This window comes from Lissotriton vulgaris, chromosome 5 (genome assembly GCF_964263255.1).
Source record: "Lissotriton vulgaris chromosome 5, aLisVul1.2, whole genome shotgun sequence".
Lineage (NCBI taxonomy): Eukaryota > Metazoa > Chordata > Amphibia > Caudata > Salamandridae > Lissotriton > Lissotriton vulgaris.
In genome coordinates, this window is record NC_141693.1 from 1,720,583,036 (window position 1) to 1,720,602,848 (window position 19,813).

The 19,813-nt window shown below is 44.6% G+C and overlaps 1 protein-coding gene across 1 annotated transcript in view; it reads right to left on the bottom strand.

Moving 5' to 3' along the window:
• Positions 1-1,427: 1,427 nt before the first annotated feature.
• Positions 1,428-19,813, bottom strand: part of ASB16 (ankyrin repeat and SOCS box containing 16) — a 98,103-nt gene continuing 79,717 nt past the window's right edge. Inside the window, exons 4-5 of the mRNA XM_086923924.1 lie at positions 8,192-8,305; positions 1,428-2,505 (exon numbers count right to left, since the gene is read on the bottom strand). Of these exons, the coding sequence (XP_086780050.1) occupies positions 2,326-2,505; positions 8,192-8,305 (294 nt within the window). The 3' untranslated portion in view covers positions 1,428-2,325. The remainder of the gene's footprint in view (positions 2,506-8,191; positions 8,306-19,813) is intronic.

Consider the following 19,813-nt stretch of genomic DNA (forward strand, 5'->3'; position numbering starts at 1 on the left):
CCTTAAATGTAATTCCTCGCAAAATAGCGAAATCGCTATTACCGATTTTTGCATTTGGAATGATGAATCCCAAATGCAATAATTGCGCTCGCAAAGGGCCAGATTCTGAGAATCTGGTCCTTTGCGAGCGCAATTCAGCTTCATGAATCTGGCCGTTAATCATGATATGAGCCATTGTGACACTCTGCAAAAGTTTGTACAAAACGAACCCTGTCTTGCAGGACTTATTTTGAAAAAAACTATTTTAACATAGCTTGGTATTTTTGGAAATGAGTCATCAGAAAACCACCAACAAGGTGTATCCTTAATTTCTGAAAAGAATGTGAAATATTTCCAGGTATCCGTTTTAACTTTTTTTTTATGCTGGAATGCAGACATGCGAAAGCTTCATGAGCAGGCATATGCATAGCCAATAAGTCTCGCCTTTCAGGCCTGTTGGCTTTGACAATGGTTTTTAGTCATGCTGTAACAGCATTTTTGATGCACATATCTACAAGACGATGTGGCTGTTTTTTCTTTTTTTGCCATTGCGAGTTGGTGTGTTATGGTATGGCCTGTCATTGTAAAGCATGGTATGACTTGTCATGGTATGGTAAGACATGGTATCGGAGAGAGGAGTCAAAAGCCACAGGGACGGAGAGTCAAAGGGAGGGTGGCAAAGTTTCCAAGGAAGGAAAGTGTGGGTAAAGGCAACATGGACGGGGGAGAGAGGGCAACACAAAAGAATATTATGTCTGCAATACAACTAAAAAAACAAAAGTCAGAAAAATGTAAGTGATACATACAGTCTGAAAATAAACGTTCTCAACTATGGCGCACCATGTTTGAAGGGGGAACAAAGAGACAAATACAGAGAGAGTGGTCAAAAGCCACACAGACAGAGGGCGGGTGCACAGGCAACACAGAAAGCCGTCTGACATGCAACAAAAACAACGAAATTATAGAAACATATAATGAACATGTGCAACCTGAAATAAGCATTTTTCTGACACAGCAAAGTGTATTTGCAACAGGAGAGGCAGCGAAACTGCAATTCATAGCCTGCAAACAGATACATATTTGTGCAATGCTTCCTAACAGATGCAGTATTATGGAGTGCTTCCTCCAAAAGAAAATAATAGGGCAACTATCACAGTGCGAGAAGCGGAAGGACCCTCTGCAGGAACAAAAGCAGTGCTTTGGCCATGCACCATGGGAGGGACAAATCCACAAATAAAACCAGCATACAATAGCCAAATAAAAGCACGGGAATAAGAGTGATAATGAAGCCAACCAATAGTAAGCAACGGGCAGGCTAAATCTCTATTAAGCTACCAAAATGTCTGGCAAGTGACAGCGCATGCGCTGTCTCAGGCGAGGCCAAACAGGCCTTAGAATGTGGTGAAAATGGTTAGTCTTAAGGGGTTCATTAAATGCAGACCAATGACAAAAGATAGTATCAATTCACATTTGTTTATTTAACACACACCTGTACTGTCACTTCAATTGCCAGTATGTTGATCTCTTTTTCACAGTATGTCTTTAACACACGCATTTGTAGCAAAAATATACTTCCTCTTTTCTCATCAATTTCTATTGAGAAGACAGAAAAATACTGACAAGGTCATAGATCTTTAGATACCACCACCACCACCCACTGAGCTGTGTAACCTGGAGGAAGTCCAATGTAGGGTCAGGTGGGACAGAGCTGTGCCAGATTTTCAGGGAAACCATTGGCTACAAAAAGATGTTCAATTTAAATTAATAGTATTTAAATTGACCTTCAGCTCATATTTTGATAATCTACCATAATTCTGGCACACATAGACTTATGTGAGACCCCCTTGATGCAAGGTATGAGCCTTTAATTAACCTCTAAGTGAAAGACTTTCAACTTCCGGAAGCACAGTAAGGCTGCCCCCAAAAGCGAGGCGGGAGACAGCGAAGAAAGCAACAGTAGTAAATTACAACACTCTAGCTTCCAATTATGATCCTCATGTTATCCAGACTGAAGTCTCAGAAGGAGCCCTGGAGAGGCAAAGACAGAAGGTCATGGTGCAATTCTGTCAGAATATTTCTACCCCCAGCTTCTGCCCTTGCCAGGATCCTGGGTCGAATACGTTAGTATAGGGCTGCAAGAGCTGTATTGATGCTAATGAGGGTGAATATTTCCAATCCCCAAAGTTATATGTTTACTTCATGCTGTCTCTCTCAAGTGGAAGCTTTGCTTGAGGTTCTGTTGTGATAGTGTGATTAGAAGGATTCTCCTTGATTGGAAGAATAATGAGGTGGTCTGAAGTCTTCCAGAAGTACAATTCTCACCATATGAAGCCCTCCTTGGAGCTGTCAATGGATGTAGCCTTCTCTCTTGAGTAGCAGGTACTCTATCATGGAGGGTGGCAGCAACAGTCGAGCCAGGGCCTGGCCCCCTCCCAGGTGCTGTCGCAGGGCACAGCGGGCCAGGTGCTGCAGCCTGCGGGGCTGGTTGGTCAATTTCAGGACTGAGTCGTAGAAGAGCTGATGTTCCTGCAAGGGATTGGGGTGGGGCAGGAGAGAGGTGAAGGAGGGAGCCATGGGAAAAGGGAAGAGTGTGTGAGGGAGGGTAAGAGAGGCAAACAAATGAGATGTTGGCGAGTAGAAAGGAAAATGTTAAAGGCAAACGTGGGGAGAGAAGAGAGAAAGAATAGGAAGTGTAAAGTGCCAGAGAAAAATTAAAGAGGGGCAGGAGGAAAAAAGAATGAGTTAACGGGAAAAGAGAGTAAAAGAAAAAAGTGGGATAAGGAAAAATATCAAAGTAGTAGACATGAGAGGAGGAAAGAAGTAATTGGAAGAATTACATGTGGAGGAAGGAAGTTGTAGGATATAAAGGAAAGCATAGGAAATCAGAAAATAATTGAAATGGGGAAAAGGGAGATGAGGGAAAGTGAAGAAAAGAGAGAGCACCGGGGGAAAAGGTTTAAGGTGATAGCATGGAAATAAAAAAGATCAGATGGGCGAAAGCAAAAGAGGGAAATTAGAACAAGAGGAGGTTATGTGAAAGAAATGTAAGGGAGGGAAAGATATGAGAAGTAAAACAGCCCAAGTGGTCCGCATGCAGACAGAGGAGAGGTATCGGATTTGGTGGAAGACAGGATGAAATTTTGTATATGAGAGAAGGATAAAGGAGAAGAAGGGACAAGAAGCAGATTGAGAGGATTTGAAGAAAATAGGAAAGGGGAAGGTGGAAGGGAGAGATTTAAGAAAGATAAGAAGCATAGAAGAGTAAGGGAGAAAAAAGGATGAAGACTTCACTTTATCAGCCACTTGAATTTTCAGACGCAGATGACACCTAGCTGTTCCTCCAGAAGGAGAGGACGGGCGGTGTGCAAAGACTACCCAAGAGCCCAGATGATACCCAATAATAGATGCCTGCAAATGTCTCTTTGCAACGAAAATTAAACCCGAGCCCTAATACCCAACTACTTCCATTTAAGTCAGCTACAAATCCTTTATTAATTTGGTTCATCTGTAGTTCTGAAACAGCAATAAAAAAATTACAGAGTAAAAGTCCTTAAAATAAATCTGAAACAGACAGTAATCTTATTTAACATCTCGCTGACTGAAGTTTAAATACAATCACATTAGAAATGCACCAAAAGCAAATAACATAAAAATCCTAAAGCCTGGCATCATTGCTTAAAATTACTTTCAGTTAACAAATAATTAAAACAGTTTCTGCAAGCTTGCGAGAAAATCTACATATTAATGAAACATGTTCACTAGATCCCATGTTAAATATGCAAATTCTGCAGCCCCATTATCTACTGGAATCAATGCTCGAATAAATGAAAGAACTCAAGTTTGTAAAAAAAGAAAGTAAAATAACTTTCTTGCAGCAACTTTGCTATGGTCCAAGCATCACATATGAGGGACTGCCTGTGGGAGACTCAATCTGGTAGAAATAACATTAGCAAAGACTGATTTTAGTAACTTTTTTCAAGATTTATTCGAAAAATTAAACTAAGAGGTTTTCAGGATAAAATCAAAATAATTAGCATAAACCATCAGGTGTCATCTATTCTAATTTGTGAATGTAGTCATTTCTGTTTAAATCATGTGAGATATAGGCGAAGTAGTGGCAGGGTGCATATCATGCCAAAATATGGTATGTTGAATATCCACGATCTTAAGATCAGATCCGGTGTGTTTGATTATCTTGCACCAATTAAAAATCTAAGTACCTTCTTTTAAAAAGGCAAGATATGGAGAATCCAAAAGCTAGGCTACTACGCTATATTCAGGGAAGCATTTGACCTTGAAAATCGCAAATTACTGAATTTCTCATATTTAGATTTGAAAGTTGCTGTGCCGTCATTGTAGTTATAGCTTAAAACTGCAAAAAAACAAATTAGGTTTTCATGTACGACCATCATCGAATGTCAAACACTCCGAGAAGTGACCATACAGACGGTCCCCTGACTCTCTTCTAAAATGTATGATGTTTGATTTCAAATCATTTATTTCAAGGTTGATCATATTTGTACATTTACATGCTGAAGGACTAATTGGTGTATTGCATAACAAGACAGGATCCTCTCATATATCATGGGCTATAGGCTGAAATCGATCATACTCTTTGGGAAAAGAATGTACCTGAAATAGAGCACTAGGTATGTCCCTACCAATGGGTGAAACTTCCAGGGTGCAAGAATACACCAATGGTACAACCCACCCACAACGCTTTGAACTCCCTGCATGACAACCAGCTTTGAACTCCCTGCATGATTTCGTCTGCAGACCTCCGCCCAAATTCCCTTACAAGGCAGATCATAGCAAACAGTTCAAGAATCATTCAGGATTAATACCCAAAAGAAAATAGCTCGAACTACAAGAAAGTAAAGTTACCAAATAAGCTGAAAGTGGTACCCTCCAGAAAGTTGCCATGGCCCTATTGCCTAACAGCTGAAAGGTACCAGAGTATTGGCCAAAATGCTTAGGAAGATAAAAGTAGGGAGGTGCAGGATTGCACATACAGGCATAAAATCAAGCTCCATGCCATGGGAATGGTGGGAAACATGTCACTTTGGCCAGGGCACAAATATGCTCTTGCACTGGCCCCACAGTTAGTTCAAAATGCAGTTGCTTGGCTATTAACTGATGAGAGAGACTTGTATCATGATTGAACTAGAGCAACTCAACCTACTCCATGCACTATACACCACAGTGGCACAACCCATGTGGTAAGAGTTTTATAAACATCAAATTAACAAAGATAACAGCTCACTGTTTACCCACAGCAACAGCAGGTTAGGATGTCTTTCGGTTTCTTTCTTTTTAATGATAACATTCTACTCCCAGTGGGTGGAATGCTCTAACAGCCCTTCTACCTAGGGCAATACCAGTTGTTAAAGGACCTCTCCTTCATTATAGGCCCAGACGCACTCAGGTTCTGGGACTTTAGTAACTGGTATAGCACACGGCAGCAGGCTCTAAGGCTACATTAGAAATTAAGATGTCCTGTGAAATGCTGAGAATGGAAGCTGTGGGAAGGAAGTGTGGGATGGTATACAGTTTAGAGTTACAGTTGGAGAACGTACATTTTGAGATTGGTCTTGGACAAATGCAGCAAGGTGGTGGCTTTCCGGCCAGCTGTTACCTTCCGGGGGTTGTAAGATTAGAATTTGGCCACTCCAGAAAGTTTGCTGACAAGAATTTTGACTGCAGAGCATGGACTGCATGCATTGGGCATAATGGAGAAAGGTCTGCATTAGGTATGGGTTAGTAACAGGTATGTAGAGGGAGTGGGTACCATAGACAGCCTTGAAGAACAGGGTAATAAGTATCTCAATGGGCAGCCAATCAATCTGGTGTTGTGGGATAGGTGCGTGGTTGAAGACGGTACTAATGATAAATGTAATAACTTTTGAAGCTGGGAAAAAGAGTAGAGTGATAGGCTAATTAAGGGCATGTTGCAGTAGATGATTTTACTTATAACCAGACTACAACTTTAGCTTGGTAGAATCAGAGGTGATGGTAAATTGTACAAATATTTAGAATCTAATCCACTATTGCTTTGGCGGATATGAATAACCCTCGAGTTCAAACGTACTTTGAGATTTCTGTTGGAGAGGGGCAGGGTCAATGTGTCCAGAGAGAAGATGATTGGGTTAAGAAGAGTCATGGAAGCAATGAAAGCTGGAAAAAGGTGATTTCAGTTTTCAAGGAATTAAGAAATGCGAGAGCAGAATGCCATTCAAAGATGCATAAGAGAGAGAAGACCTGCAAGACTGGAGGCAAGGAATAGAAGGTGCAAATAAGAAAAAGATCTTATTATACTTTGGATAGAGGTGGTAAGAAAAGTCAAATAATGAAATTATGTTTCCAAAGAAAACAGTTAAGAGGGAGAAATGAAGTGAACATGGAACATACCCTTGGGGCATACCACCTGGCAGGAGTGTTGGAAAAGGCTGATATTAGCCCAAAATTTTACAAACAGGAATGATATTTTTATGTCAGTTTATAAAACAAAAATTGGAAAAGTAAAAAAATAGCAGTTTTGCTTTCATTATTAATTTTCATTAATTATATTCAACATTCAGAAAACAAAATACAAAAATAAAGGATTCCTAATGTTTTCAGAGAGGTTACTCTATTCATTAATTATATTTAAATCAAAGAGAGGCACAATTTCCCTGTTAAAAATGAATATAGAGGATTCTACGTGCTCTCGTATTCAAGTACCACCACCTGATCATCCTACGATCTCAAAAACTCAAAGAAAGGCTGCTGTTTGCTGTTGGGAATGGGATAACACTAGTGGGAGGCTCAAGAAATACAGACTCAGCAGTCAATGAAGCAGCAAGAGCTGTTAACAAGGCGTGCTGATCAATTGTCTATGCATTGGTAAAATGTGTGTAACAGTGTGTGCAGTTGTTTGCACAGCACACAAAATACCAATTTAGATATCTGGTCAAAATTTCAGCAAAACAAATATCAAGTTATGTATATGTGGAGCCAAATCTAGAGTACCCGGAGTAAAGCATATAACATTCAAACTATGGCATAGATGCATCAAGGTAAAATCCGCTCGCAAAGGGGCAGATTCTCAGAATCTGCACCTTTGTGACCGATATTTTTGCATTTGGGATGCATCATCCCAAATGCAAAAATCGCAAATTAAGAAATCACAAAATTGCGATTACTTGCATTTAAGGAATCTCAAATTGAGATTCCTTAAATGCAATGCATTAAAGTTTAAAAAATAGCGATTTCGCTAATAGGGCTTGCAAATTACCATGAAGTTGAACTTCATGGTAATTTGCAAAAACATTTTTAAATGCACTAAAGTGCATTTTTCAAAGTTTCATGTTGCGCACACACATGTGCACAGATCAATTTCAGGGGTGCAACAGGGTGTCCTTTGGACACCCCTGCACCCTTGAAATCGCATTCTCAATTTGCGATTCGCTAATTGCGATTCGCAAATTGAGAATGTCTTCCCATTCCTCCAGGCCCATAGGAATGAATGGGGAGGTATTCCTTAATTACGACTCGCAATTTGCGAGTCGCAATTAAGGAATTTTAAGAAATCGCTACTTTTTTTGTGATTTCTTCATGCATTGTATTTTGCTATTCCTTAATAGCGAATCGTTATTTTTCGCTATTAAGGAATAGCAAAATGGATTCTTGATGCATCTTGGGATATGTAAAATGTATTCTTTAGTCAAATTTTCATTATTTTTAAAATACTTTAAATATATAATGTCCATGTCTTTATGACAAATGCATAAGTAAAGGCATTATTTCCATTAAAAACAGGCTACCTGTGACTTGTATCTCTCTTCTAGACCGTTATACGATTCCTTTTATACATACTGCCTACTTTTTATACATACTCCCCACTCTCTTCTGTATCTTTACATCTACCCTCTCAAACTTGCTTCTTCTGCCTGCACCTTGTCTCTTCCACTAGCACCTTCCTGCTGACCAATTACCTACGGTTTACTATCCACTAGGCACTACTGCTAAACCAACTGGTGTTGTGTGAGCATTTTGTGAAGACTCATTCTATTCACAAAGTTCTTTACAAGCAAAATAAAATAACCTGCTTGTAGACACATAAACATTTTGCCTCTGTTTGGAAATATTAAGGCAGTAGATTTGGTATTCAGAAAATGTGCCACCCTTAACACCCAAAAGCTGGGTGTTATGGTCATTGTGGATGCGGACGTACCTGCCAAAGCTCCAGAGGGACCACCTCCTCCCAAGTGTCAAAGGGTGGGATCCGGTCATAGCAGTTGAGGAGCACTTCCAGGGTCTCAGGAGACGAAGCGCAGTACCTCCACATCTGACCCGAGAAACATCAACCAGAAGAGGGCCGGTGAAGGACACCCAAGGGCAAAACAGAAAACAGGAAAAAAAATGATGAAGAGAAGACTATATGATGGCTAAAGGGGCTGTGTGTAAGGGTATCACATGGTAGGCAGAGGGAGCTAAACCTGGTGCATCAGCCCATTGCTATGGGAAAAGGTGCCTCACACCTTCAAGGGGCTCTATCACAACATGGGAAGAAGAGGCAAACTAGTTTTTAGGCAAATCTCTAGTTATGCTTTTCAAAAGGACTCGAGGCCAAGACGTTTCCTCCACAGCAGTCGGTCGCTCGGTGGCAGTGTTGGGTTGAAGGCACTACAGAAGTTTACGCATGTTTGGTTTCATGGAAAAGGAAAGGAAAATGGATTGGGGATGACTTTCAATTATTTCAAAACTCCTCAAAATGCCCTGGGATATGTCCAGTGTTCAGTAATAAATGCCTACCAGTTTGAAATTTGGATCTTAAATCCAACGTAGGTAGTGGTTACAGGTGCATCAGTGGTAACATTAAACTGTCTTGGCAAAATAGGGCCGACTGTCAATATACAGCAGATATACAGTAGGCATTGTTGTGAGGTTTCCAGGTATCCTTCAGTGTTTAGCCCAACCTAATGACATACATGACCTGTACAGTCCAATTGTCTAAATCAGTGACAAGCAGAATTGTTACCCCACTTCTGCAAGTTGTCATGTTATACCTCATTTTTATTCACACTGTCATTCATTACCTGCCTCACTGAACAGGCCAGCTCAGGGCACACCATTGATCTACCACTAAGAAGGGGCCCCCTGAAGACGAATGATAGGCAGGTTGGACAGGGGAGACCAACCAAATTAGTACTAAAGAGATCAATCTGCTTACATATAGAATACGTGATCACTATATAAAAAACAAAACGGGGCTAACAGAAATATATTTCCCACAATAAAAAATCCAAAGAATACATTTTTACAAATTATATATTTATTTCCGTTATTAGCATTAATATGATTTATCAAAATTAGCAAAAACAAATATAAAGGCATATATATTCTGGAATTTTGAATGAGTGCTGGTTATGAGTGTGTATGTGTGGGACCTGATTTATATTTATATGTCTGGTGTGTACTATATATATGTCTTTATCTTTGTTTTTGCTAATTTTGATCAATCATATTAATGCTAATAAAAAAATAAATATATAAAAATGTTGTAAAAATGTATTCTTTGGATTTTTTATTGTGGGAAATATTTATAGGATAGCCCAGCTTTGTTGATTATTTAGTGACCTGTAACGGGCACAGTGTATTCTATATACAGGCAGGTTGATCTCTTTAGCACAAAATTGATATGAACATTGAAGAACACCAGCAGGTGCAGGAATGTGTGTGGAAAGGCAGACAAACTGATGGAAAATGACACACAGAAGTAGAAGGGCAAAATGCAGAAATGGATATAAATACAAAGATATTGATGAATGAATACCTGGGAGACAGACAGAAACTGAACGTCAGTCCAATACATACAAACAGGATAATGGATTGATGGACAGGCCAAGAGTCAACTGTATAAACACTACTAAATCTAGGGCACTAAATAGGTAGTCAGTACATCTCAACAAAGTGTTTTAATAGAGTGACATCATCAGTCACTAGATCAAAGGGGCACAGTGTATTGCAGGTTATAGGTAAGTATTATTATTACATATTAAATACATGTTTATTAAATAATATAGTTTCACATTATTAGCATTATTTTATACATATATATATATATATATATATATATATATATATAACTACAATAAAGAGTCTCCAAAGTTTTCCCCCTATGCGGCCTCTGACTTTCTTTTGAAGGTGTTTGGGACATTTGGTGCATCGCGAGCCAGCGGCGTGCCACAGGGGCCCCTGCAAACAAGTTGGCTTGGTCTTCACTGGCACAGTTGTGCTTTCGCAAAACTTTCTCTGAATCCGAGTTATCGGAAAGGACCAAGCTCACCACCACAAGCGGGAGGAACAGAAGCGGGTCAGAGTCATGGTACTCTGCCTTGGGCGAGGCGAATTGCCCCCATTGAAGAGACATACCGGAGTGTGGCGGTGGTGCAGCTGGGGGACACAAGGAGTCTCGCTATTGTGGAAGGCATTGCGGGACACTGTGGGAGCGAGCCGCCAGATGGTCCTGCATTCTCCACACTTTGGCGGCGGTCCTGGCAACCTATGGCATGCTGGGATTGGTAGATCGCCTTTCCAACGGAGGACTCGAGCAGGTGACCCTGATCTCCGCTTGAGGGAGTAGCTAACAAGAACTTAACCTGTATCAGGTGGGGCAGAACTGTTTGGCGGCGCGATCATTTTCTGTTACATGCTGGGCGCTGAAGAGGCCACACGGCCGAAAGGCATACGCCCGCGCCCCTTTGCTTTAACTGCAATAAAGAGTCTCCAAAGTATTCCCCCTATGCGGCCTCTGGCTTTCTTTTGAAGGTGTTAGGGACATTTGGTGCATCCCGAGCCAGCGGCATGATACAGGGGCCCCTGCATGCAAGTTGGCTTGGTCTTCACTGGCGCAGTTGTGCTTTGGCAAAACTTTCTTTGAATCCGAGTTATCGGAAAGGACCAAGCTCACCACCACAAGCGGGAGGAACAGAAGCAGGTCAGAGTCATGGTACTCTGCCTTGGGCGAGGCGCATTGCTGCACTTGCCCCTGTTGAAGAGACATACCGGAGTGTGGCGGTGGTGCAGCTGGGGGACACAAGGAGTCTCGCTATTGTGGAAGGCATTGCAGGACACTGTGGGAGCAAGCCTCCAGATGGTCCTGCATTCTCCACACTTTGGCAGCGGTCCTGGCAACCTACGGCATGCTGGGATTGGTAGTTCGCCTTTCCAATGGAGGACTCGAGCAGGTGACACTGATCTCTGCTTGAGGGAGGAGCTAACAAGAACTTAACCTGTATCAGGTGGGGCAGAACTGTTTGGCGGCGCGATCATTTTCTGTTACATGCTGGGCGCTGAAGAGGCCACACGGCCGAAATGCATACGCCTGCGCCCCTTTGCCTTAACTGCAATAAGGAGTCTCCAAAATATTCCCCCTATGCGGCCTCTGACTTTCTTTTGAAGGTGTTTGGGACATTTGGTGCATCGCGAGCCAGCGGCGTGCTACAGGGGCCCCTGCACGCAAGTTGGCTTGGTCTTCACTGGCGCAGTTGTGCTTTGGCAAAACTTTCTTTGAATCCGAGTTATCGGAAAGGACCAAGCTCACCACCACAAGCGGGAGGAAGAGAAGCGGGTCAGAGTCATGGTACTCTGCATTGGGCGAGGCGCATTGCCGCACTTGCCCCCGTTGAAGAGACATATCGGAGTGTGGTGGTGGTGCAGCTGGGGGACACAAGGAGTCTCGCTATTGTGGAAGGCATTGCGGGACACTGTGGGAGCCGCTATGATACGAGGGATGTTCCACCAGTTCCCGCAGGCCGGCATTATATAGTTTGGTGATAAGCCCTTTCGCTCTTCCCCCTCCAGCATTGCCTGTAACGCCAGCAGAGTTGTGGGTTCATCCGATAGTTTGGGTTGATGGCTCTTACAGCTTGCCAGACTCTGACATATGTGAATCTCAACATGAATCCACAATTCTTACCCCCTGCGCATCCTGCAATGACCAGAACTGACCCTGTTTATGCAGGTCCTTCATACGGGTGATCCCGACAGCCGCCAGCTCCCGCAGCACAGGCTTCTCCCTTGCCGCAGAGAAGTCTGGATGCGAGGCCAATGGCACCCGTGGGGCATATAAGTAAGGAATCAGGGACCTTTTAGCTAGCATCTTCCAAGCCCATGAAGTTAATTACAAAGGGTTAATTTCAGTCCTAGGACCTCCCGACTCCCAGGAAAGAGTTGCTGCCTACAGTGGCATTGGAAGAAAAGCATCCGATTCAATAGCGATCTGAGGTTGAAATCTCTGCGGAAAGTGCCAATAGAGCGCAAAATGCGCCTGTGCACACAGATAATAAAGTCGGAGATCTGGAGCCTTAAACCCGCCAAGATCAAATGGCTGCACCAGGACATCCTAGCTACATCTGAGCTTCTTACCACCCCATACAAATGTGAGTATTGCCGACTGGAGCATCTTAACCCCTTCCATGCTCATGACGAGCTCAGCTCGTCATGAGGTAGCCTGGAGCTGTGCTCATGACGAGCTGAGCTCGTCATGACACCAGCAAAATGGCAATTCCCAGCACAGGAGGGGAATTGCCTTAGCAGCCATAGTGTTAAACAGCACAATATTCAACTTAATAGGGATATTAACAAATAAATAAAGAAGCTTAGGTAGGAAAGTCATTTTTATAACCGCTATTCGATCTGCGAGGGAGAGGAGAAAGCGTGCCCACCTTTCCGCCTGCTCAGTGATCTGCGTAATAGGTCGGCCATAATTCTCAGATTTCACCTTATCCGGATCTCTGTGCAACCATATCCCCAAATACCTCACAGGGTCGAGTCCACGTTAGTCAGCTCCACCTCCCTCGTACGAGCCGTCAGTGGGAACACCACCCAGTAAATCACTAGGCCCGAGTACAACTCAAATTTAACATACTCCAGGAGCAATTCTGGCAAAAAAGTGGCAGGATCTCGAACGTATAATAGCATGTCGTCTGCATACAGGGAGACCACAAGTGGTCTCTGCCGAAAGTGTAGTGCGGCTGCTGCGTGCCTCTGTCGAAGTTTACAAGCAGAGGCTCCAGTGTCAATGAGAAAGCATTGTCGACAGGGGGCACCCCTGCCAAGTGCCTCTCTCTAGAGGAAACGCCGAAGACACCCACCCGTTAACCCGTACACGAGCAACAGGTTCCGGGTATAGCACTTTGATCCATTGGAAAAAAAACAGGGGAAGGCCCATTCTGGTGAAGAGCGTGAACATATTATAGTCCAATTGGAGGGAATCAAAAGCTTTTTGCTGCATCAAGCAGCACCGCAACTGCCTGAAAATCTGGATCAAAATAATGCAATGTGAAGAAGACCGTGCGCAGGTTATGCGTCGTTGATCGGGCAGACACAAATCCCGACTGGTCCGGTAGGACCAGTGGTTGAAGCCTAGTAGCTATCATCTTTGCCAGGATCTTGGCGTCTATATTAATGATTGAGGAAGGCCTATACGAGTCGCACCAATTGGTGGCCTTGTCTGGTTTTAGCAGGGTCACCAGCAGGGCCTCTTTGAGGGTAGTTGGAAGTCTCCCCTCCTCATATGACTCAAGAAGACTAGTGGCAAGGTCATCCACATAAGTCTTATAAAACTCGCTGGGGAGCCCGTCCAGCCCCGTGGCTATGCATGTAGGTAGCAACATTATAGCTAATTGACCGTTCTAAATATCAAATGGCTGCATAAGATACTCCCGTTGTGCATTGGAAAGCCACCCCAGTGCCACGTCTTCAAGATAGTAGTATATCTCCTCAATCAGCGTTACTCCGCTAGCCGTTTAAAGTTTAGTGTAAAATTGTAGGACTATATTGCAAATCTCAGGAGTTGAGTAGTGTGCAACCCCATAGTCATAAACTGGGGTGGCATGATGAGCTAAAGAATTATGGATTTAACCCAGATCTCTTGACTGCGTGTGAATGTTTTGATTTGTTCTGCTTCCCTTTCTGAAACTCTACCTGCTGACCGCGTGTAAACCCTGCTGAACGCTTACCTTGCTCCAGAGACCCTGCGGTCCTCCCGCCTGCCTCCCGCCGCCCAGCCGCTCTGTCAAGATCTTGAGCGGGGCCGCCGTGTGGAGTGTGGCGAGGGGCTGCCTACAACTCCCGGCAGCCCTTGAGGTCCCCAGCGTCACTACCCAGCGCCAGGAGGCACATAAAAGCGTCACTAGTTACGGGGAGCGGGGCTTCCCTTTCTGAAACTCTACCTGCTGACCGCGTGTAAACCCTGCTGAACGCTTACCTTGCTCCAGAGACCCTCCGGTCCTCCCGCCTGCCTCCCGCCGCCCAGCCGCTCTGTCAAGATCTTGAGCGGGGCCGCCGTGTGGAGTGTGGCGAGGGGCTGCCTACAACTCCTGGCAGCCCTTGAGGTCCCCAGCGTCACTACCCAGTGCCAGGAGGCTCATAAAAGTGTCACTAGCTCCGTCTCGCAGGACGCCGGGCGAAGCCCGGGCCAAGGGCGGGCCCGTTTTAGCCCGTTCTAGTCTGAGCTAGACTGGGCTGGGCCACCCCCCTTGGCTTTATCAACTGGTCTGTATACCCCTTATTCTTTGGTATAACTGCACACTCCCACTTTTTCCAGACAGTTTCTCCAGCATTTGTGCAAAGTCCTAGGTTTTTCCATCATGACAAGGGGGAGCAGAAGCAAGACAGCCATGAGTACGGCCCTGATTACCGGTCCTACAGACCAATTTATTTCAAGAGCAAATGAGGCTATAGACCAGAGCATTTCCTTGCTGGAGCGTAGGGTCTCGCAAGATCTTGCCAACGCCAGAAGGTCATCATTGGGCCCCCTAGCCTCTGCACTATCCCGCTACAATCAGTTACAACTATCCCTGCGCTATTGCAACCAAATGTTCTAGTGGAGATCCACTCCATCCCGAATACTGTTGATCTGTCTGCCACCAATCTTTCTTCTGACCCTGATTCTACGGGCAATCTTGAAAATACCCCAGATCTACAGTTACTTCAAACCCAAGACCCAGGCCCTGATAAGCAGCTTATGGGGGCGAGGGAGGGCGCCGTTCCCAAGCGGGGCAAAGATAAGAAAAAGGGTAACTCAAAAAAGCCCCATGTTCCTCCTGTTTCCTCAGCTATCAAGAAGGGGGCTACTGTTCATCTGTCGCAGGGCGACCTAAATGATCCTAATACTTCATTTATCAATCTAATAGAACCTACCGTTAATCCAACTATTAAGGGCGCAGAGGGGGGGACCTGTAGATCATGTACTGCAAACACCCAGCTTCTACTTAGTATCAGGGAGCTCCTAAAATATCATCTTCAACCCCTAGAACGGAGCATAATGACCATAGAAAAACAACTAGCGAAACTTTCCCTAAAGCCATCTAATCAGCAAAGCCTGGTCCAAACCAACTCAGGGGGGGGGGCAAAACAAATCCTCCTAGTTCAGGAGTTCAAGGGGCTCAGCCGGACTGCCGAGCTAAGCCGTCCCAAGCTGCAAAAACCCAAAATATCCAAGCAAAGCCCAATATGTTACAACCCTCCACTCACTCCACTCTTGGAGGCGGGCCTATGACTAAGGCCCCGGTCACTATTCCTTCTCAGTCTACTCTTGATAAGGGTCCCGCCCAGCTATCAAACCAGAGACCCATACCATCTTTGGTGCCTCAGCAACCACCATCTAATTTGCTGGGTGAGGGTAAAAAGGGGATTAGGCCCAAGCGCCCCATTCATCTACCTCCAGAAGCGTCTCCTTTTATTGTCATTCTCACTGGGGTCCTGGAGCTACCAGTAACTACAGAGGAACCGTCCTGGTCCCTTCGAAATAAGGTCTTACAGTGGCTCAGCTTAAATAGGCCCCTACAACCCCCACACACTAGCAGAATTTCTACCGGGCGTAGAGTGCCGTGGATTGGGGTTGAACCAAAAAGCATACAAGGAGACTGCATTATAGTCAACTGTGACGATCCAGCCACTGTTGACTATATTTGTTCATGGCCAGCCTTGGCCAAAAAGGGGGGAATTGACGCACATCGCCTCTCTTTCTTTTTTCCACCAGTGCACAGCTATCATTATCCCCCAGCTCTAAACTAGGATCATCCCCAGGAGTGTACATGGAACCATGTGGGTCTTTGGCACACTCAGAGGAGCAGGAGTAGGGAGTGGGAATCTCGGCCTTGGTACCCTAACAGGGAACAGCCTTCACTGGTCGGATGGCAAGGTATCCCAATCAGAAACAGATATGACTGCTTAGAAATGGTCGATTGACCGTTAGCCACCTCAAATAGCAGTAACCTGATTCAGGGGGTCCCAGGGTCTGCTCAGATGGTAGAGGGAGCTTTAGAGTTGCATAACAACACTCACTCTGAACTTTGCGAAGTATTGTCTGCGCCAACTATTATCCGCACCCAAACTTTTCTAGATCTCTCTCTTTCCCATGACTCCACGGGTTGTACCCCGGGGGAACTTGCAAGTTTAGCTGCCCCGTTGTCTCCTCAGATCGAGGGCCCTAAGTCCCCCTCTCCAACTGCGGTTTCGACGAGCTGTACCTCGTTGTACCCAACCGACAGTGCTTGCACAGATAACCTCTATGGCCATAAACGTAATTCTTCTTTAAATAAACAAACAACCTTATCCGTTCTATTTTGGAACGTTGCTGGCCTACGCTCTAAGACCAAATTACAACCATGGGTAGGCACGGTAAACGAGCATCACATAGTTGTCTCCAGGAGACATGGTCAACTGTCCCCGTTCACCTACTGGGTTTCAAAACTTTTCACACACCAGCAAGTCAGGGTTTGTTTGGTAGACCTAAGGGTGGTCTAGCAGTATACGCAGTAAACAACCACTCCTCTATAACAACAACTAGATTAAAAGAAGAAGAGTGCTACCAAATTTTGCAAATACGCCTGAACAAGAGTTTTACTTACCTTTTGATAAATTTATATAACAATCTCCAACCACCTGAGTGTGTGAAGATGTTAAATGAAATTACCACTTTTTTAGTACTGCAACAGAATAAGCCATCGTCTGTCCCCGTATATGTTATTTGGGGTGGCGATTTTAATATCCCACTATGCACCAACTATAGAAATGGTAACTGTGGACTGTCAGATGAGAATGGTAGCACTCTGGCCCATTTCGCACACACCACAAATGGGAATTGCCTGAATGAGAGTTTCTTCTCACTGGAGATGGATTTTGCCAATGAACTGGTAGACCCGCAAGTTGATTTTTCTCCGACATTCCATGGTAGGGGGTTGTCAAGCACCATTGACTTTATTCTGTGTTCTCAGACTATGAAGGGACAACTGGCAAAATTCCACACAGGATCTGAAATTAGTAGCGACCACTTTCCTAATAGTGTTTTAGTCCGACCAAAAACTGTCTCACTACATACCAACGCTACAAGCTTGTTATCACAAAAAACGTTATCCATGAATAAAGTGAACGGCTTCTCTGTAAAGTGGGAAAAAATAGATCCAGAAGTAGTTACTGGGATAGTTCTTAAAAAAGCCAGTCCATGGGTATATGACTGCTTAAGCCCTGATTCCCCACCCCAAACAGTCTTGGACAGTTTTGGTAAGATCCTGGGTATAATAAAGGAGGAATTATCTCGCACCCATACACGCAGAAAAACACCAGCTGAGGGTTGGTTCAACTCCCGGTGTCTTAAGGCCCTCTCCAACCTTAAGGAGGCCCTCCGGAACACAGTGAGGAACATCCCCGAGATTACTAAACTTAGGAAGCTCTATAACGCTGTGAGGACAGAACGCAGGAAAGAAATAAAGACGAACCTGTGATTACAACTACACGACAGCTGCCGAAGCAAAGATAGCAGCCTTTTCTGGCGAGTTGTTAAATTCCCCTTCCTGACAGATACATTGACTGTTCAACATCTTGATGTCGCAGTGTCCGCTGAAGAGTGGGTTGCCCACTACTCAAAAATCTTTGGCGGATGTCGTATAGAGCCCGCAGAGCAGGGACTTACCCTAGGTAGTGCGTCTGATACAAAGAGCTTCCCAATTAACATCCGATTTGAGCACGGAGAGGTAGTCAAAGCCCTGCAAGCATCGAAAACCGGCAAGGCGCCTGGTCCAGATGGGGTCCCGGTGGATATTTTCACTCACAACATCGAACTTTGGTCCCCACTTCTCACTCAGGTCCTGGCTGCAGCAACAACTACAGGCCTGATTGACTCATGGTCCACTTCTATACTCCTCCCTATTTTCAAGAAGGGCGACCGAAACGATCCGGCCTGCTATAGGCCCATCTCGCTCCTGGACTTCCTGGGGAAGGTTGCGGGTCGGCTGCTACTGCAACGGCTCCAGGAGTGGGCATCAAGTAACAACATTATGACCGACCTTCAGTATGGTTTCCAGGCCGGTCTTGGGACCGTGGAGCAGGCCTTGAACCTCGCCCTCCTGATCGGGAAGTACGTGGGAGCAAAAAAGGGTCATCTGTTCCTTGTGTATGTCGACCTTAGCGCAGCTTTTGACTGTGTCCTGGACTCCAAACTATGGGCCATGCTTGGGGAAATAGGGGTTGATCCTGCTCTCATTGTATTTTTGCGTGAACTCTACTCAGATGCAACGGCGCAAGTCAGGTTCGGGATAAATGGAGAACTTTCCCCCTCTTTTTCAATCACAAAAGGGGTTAGGCAGGGTTGTGTACTGGCTCCCTTCTTGTTCAATTTATACACCAACGGACTTGACTGTGCTAGAAGGGAGCCAGGACCTTCCCCAAATTAAACATCGTCCAATTCCAACGCTGCTTTATGCGGACGACTCTGTAATCTTTGCTAGAACGCTGAGGCAACTACAAGCACAACTCAACAAATATTGTTCCTACATGGGATCCCTAGGCCTCAAGGTTAACATAAAAAAGACTTTTGTTATGCACCTTGGCCCTAAAATCAAGAATCCTAAAACAATCAACGTTGACAAAACCAGGCTTGAAAGAACAGCCATCTACCCCTATTTGGGAATCCTGGTGGACGACTCATTGAGCTGGCGGCAGGCTGTGGCTAGCAAAAAACTACTTTTTCAGAGAGCAACGGCAGCCCTGGTCTCTTTTTCTAGGAAACTGGGGAAACCAGCTCCTCCTGAATTACTTGCAATCTACTACTCAAAATGTCACAGTGTTGCTACCTACGGTGCTGGGGTCTGGGGTTATGGCCCAATAAAACCACTCCAAACCATTGAGAATGGGTTTGCTAAGTACCTGCTGGCGGTACCACAAAGTGCGCCAACCTATGCCTCGCTTGCCGAACTGGGTATGAACTATATCACGGACACCATTCGTTGCCAACCTATACTTCTGTGGCACCGCATTTGGACTAATGAGGAGTGTCACCTGACGCGTCTATTAATCTTGGATTGCATGGACCCAGCTAATTGGGAAAAAATACCTTGGCTTGTATATGTAAGGAACTTCTGCCGTGATTTGGGCCGCTGTAGTTTCTTTCAGGATCCGCTCAGCATGGGCGATATCTCAAGGAAAGATCTAAAAAAGTTGTGCCTGTGCCACCTAAGAGACCTCCGATGTTTGATGGAGTTGGTCAAACCTACAAATACCCAAATTATAGCTGTCCAGAATTATCTGGGTATTCAATCTTACTTGACATTCCACCTGAGTAACTATGAAAAATACCTTTTGACAAGGTTCCGGTTTAATTCTTTGTTCCGCCTTGTGACTTTTCCTAACCCCCAGGATTGGTCCATCACTATTATGCCAAGTCCCTGTAATGGTCTTTCCCCTCAGTCAACATTACATATTATCTTCTTCTGCAAATATTATACTTTTCCATGAAAAAATTGGATTTTGCCACTATTGCGAGCAATGGGTATAAGATTCTGTCGCCCGG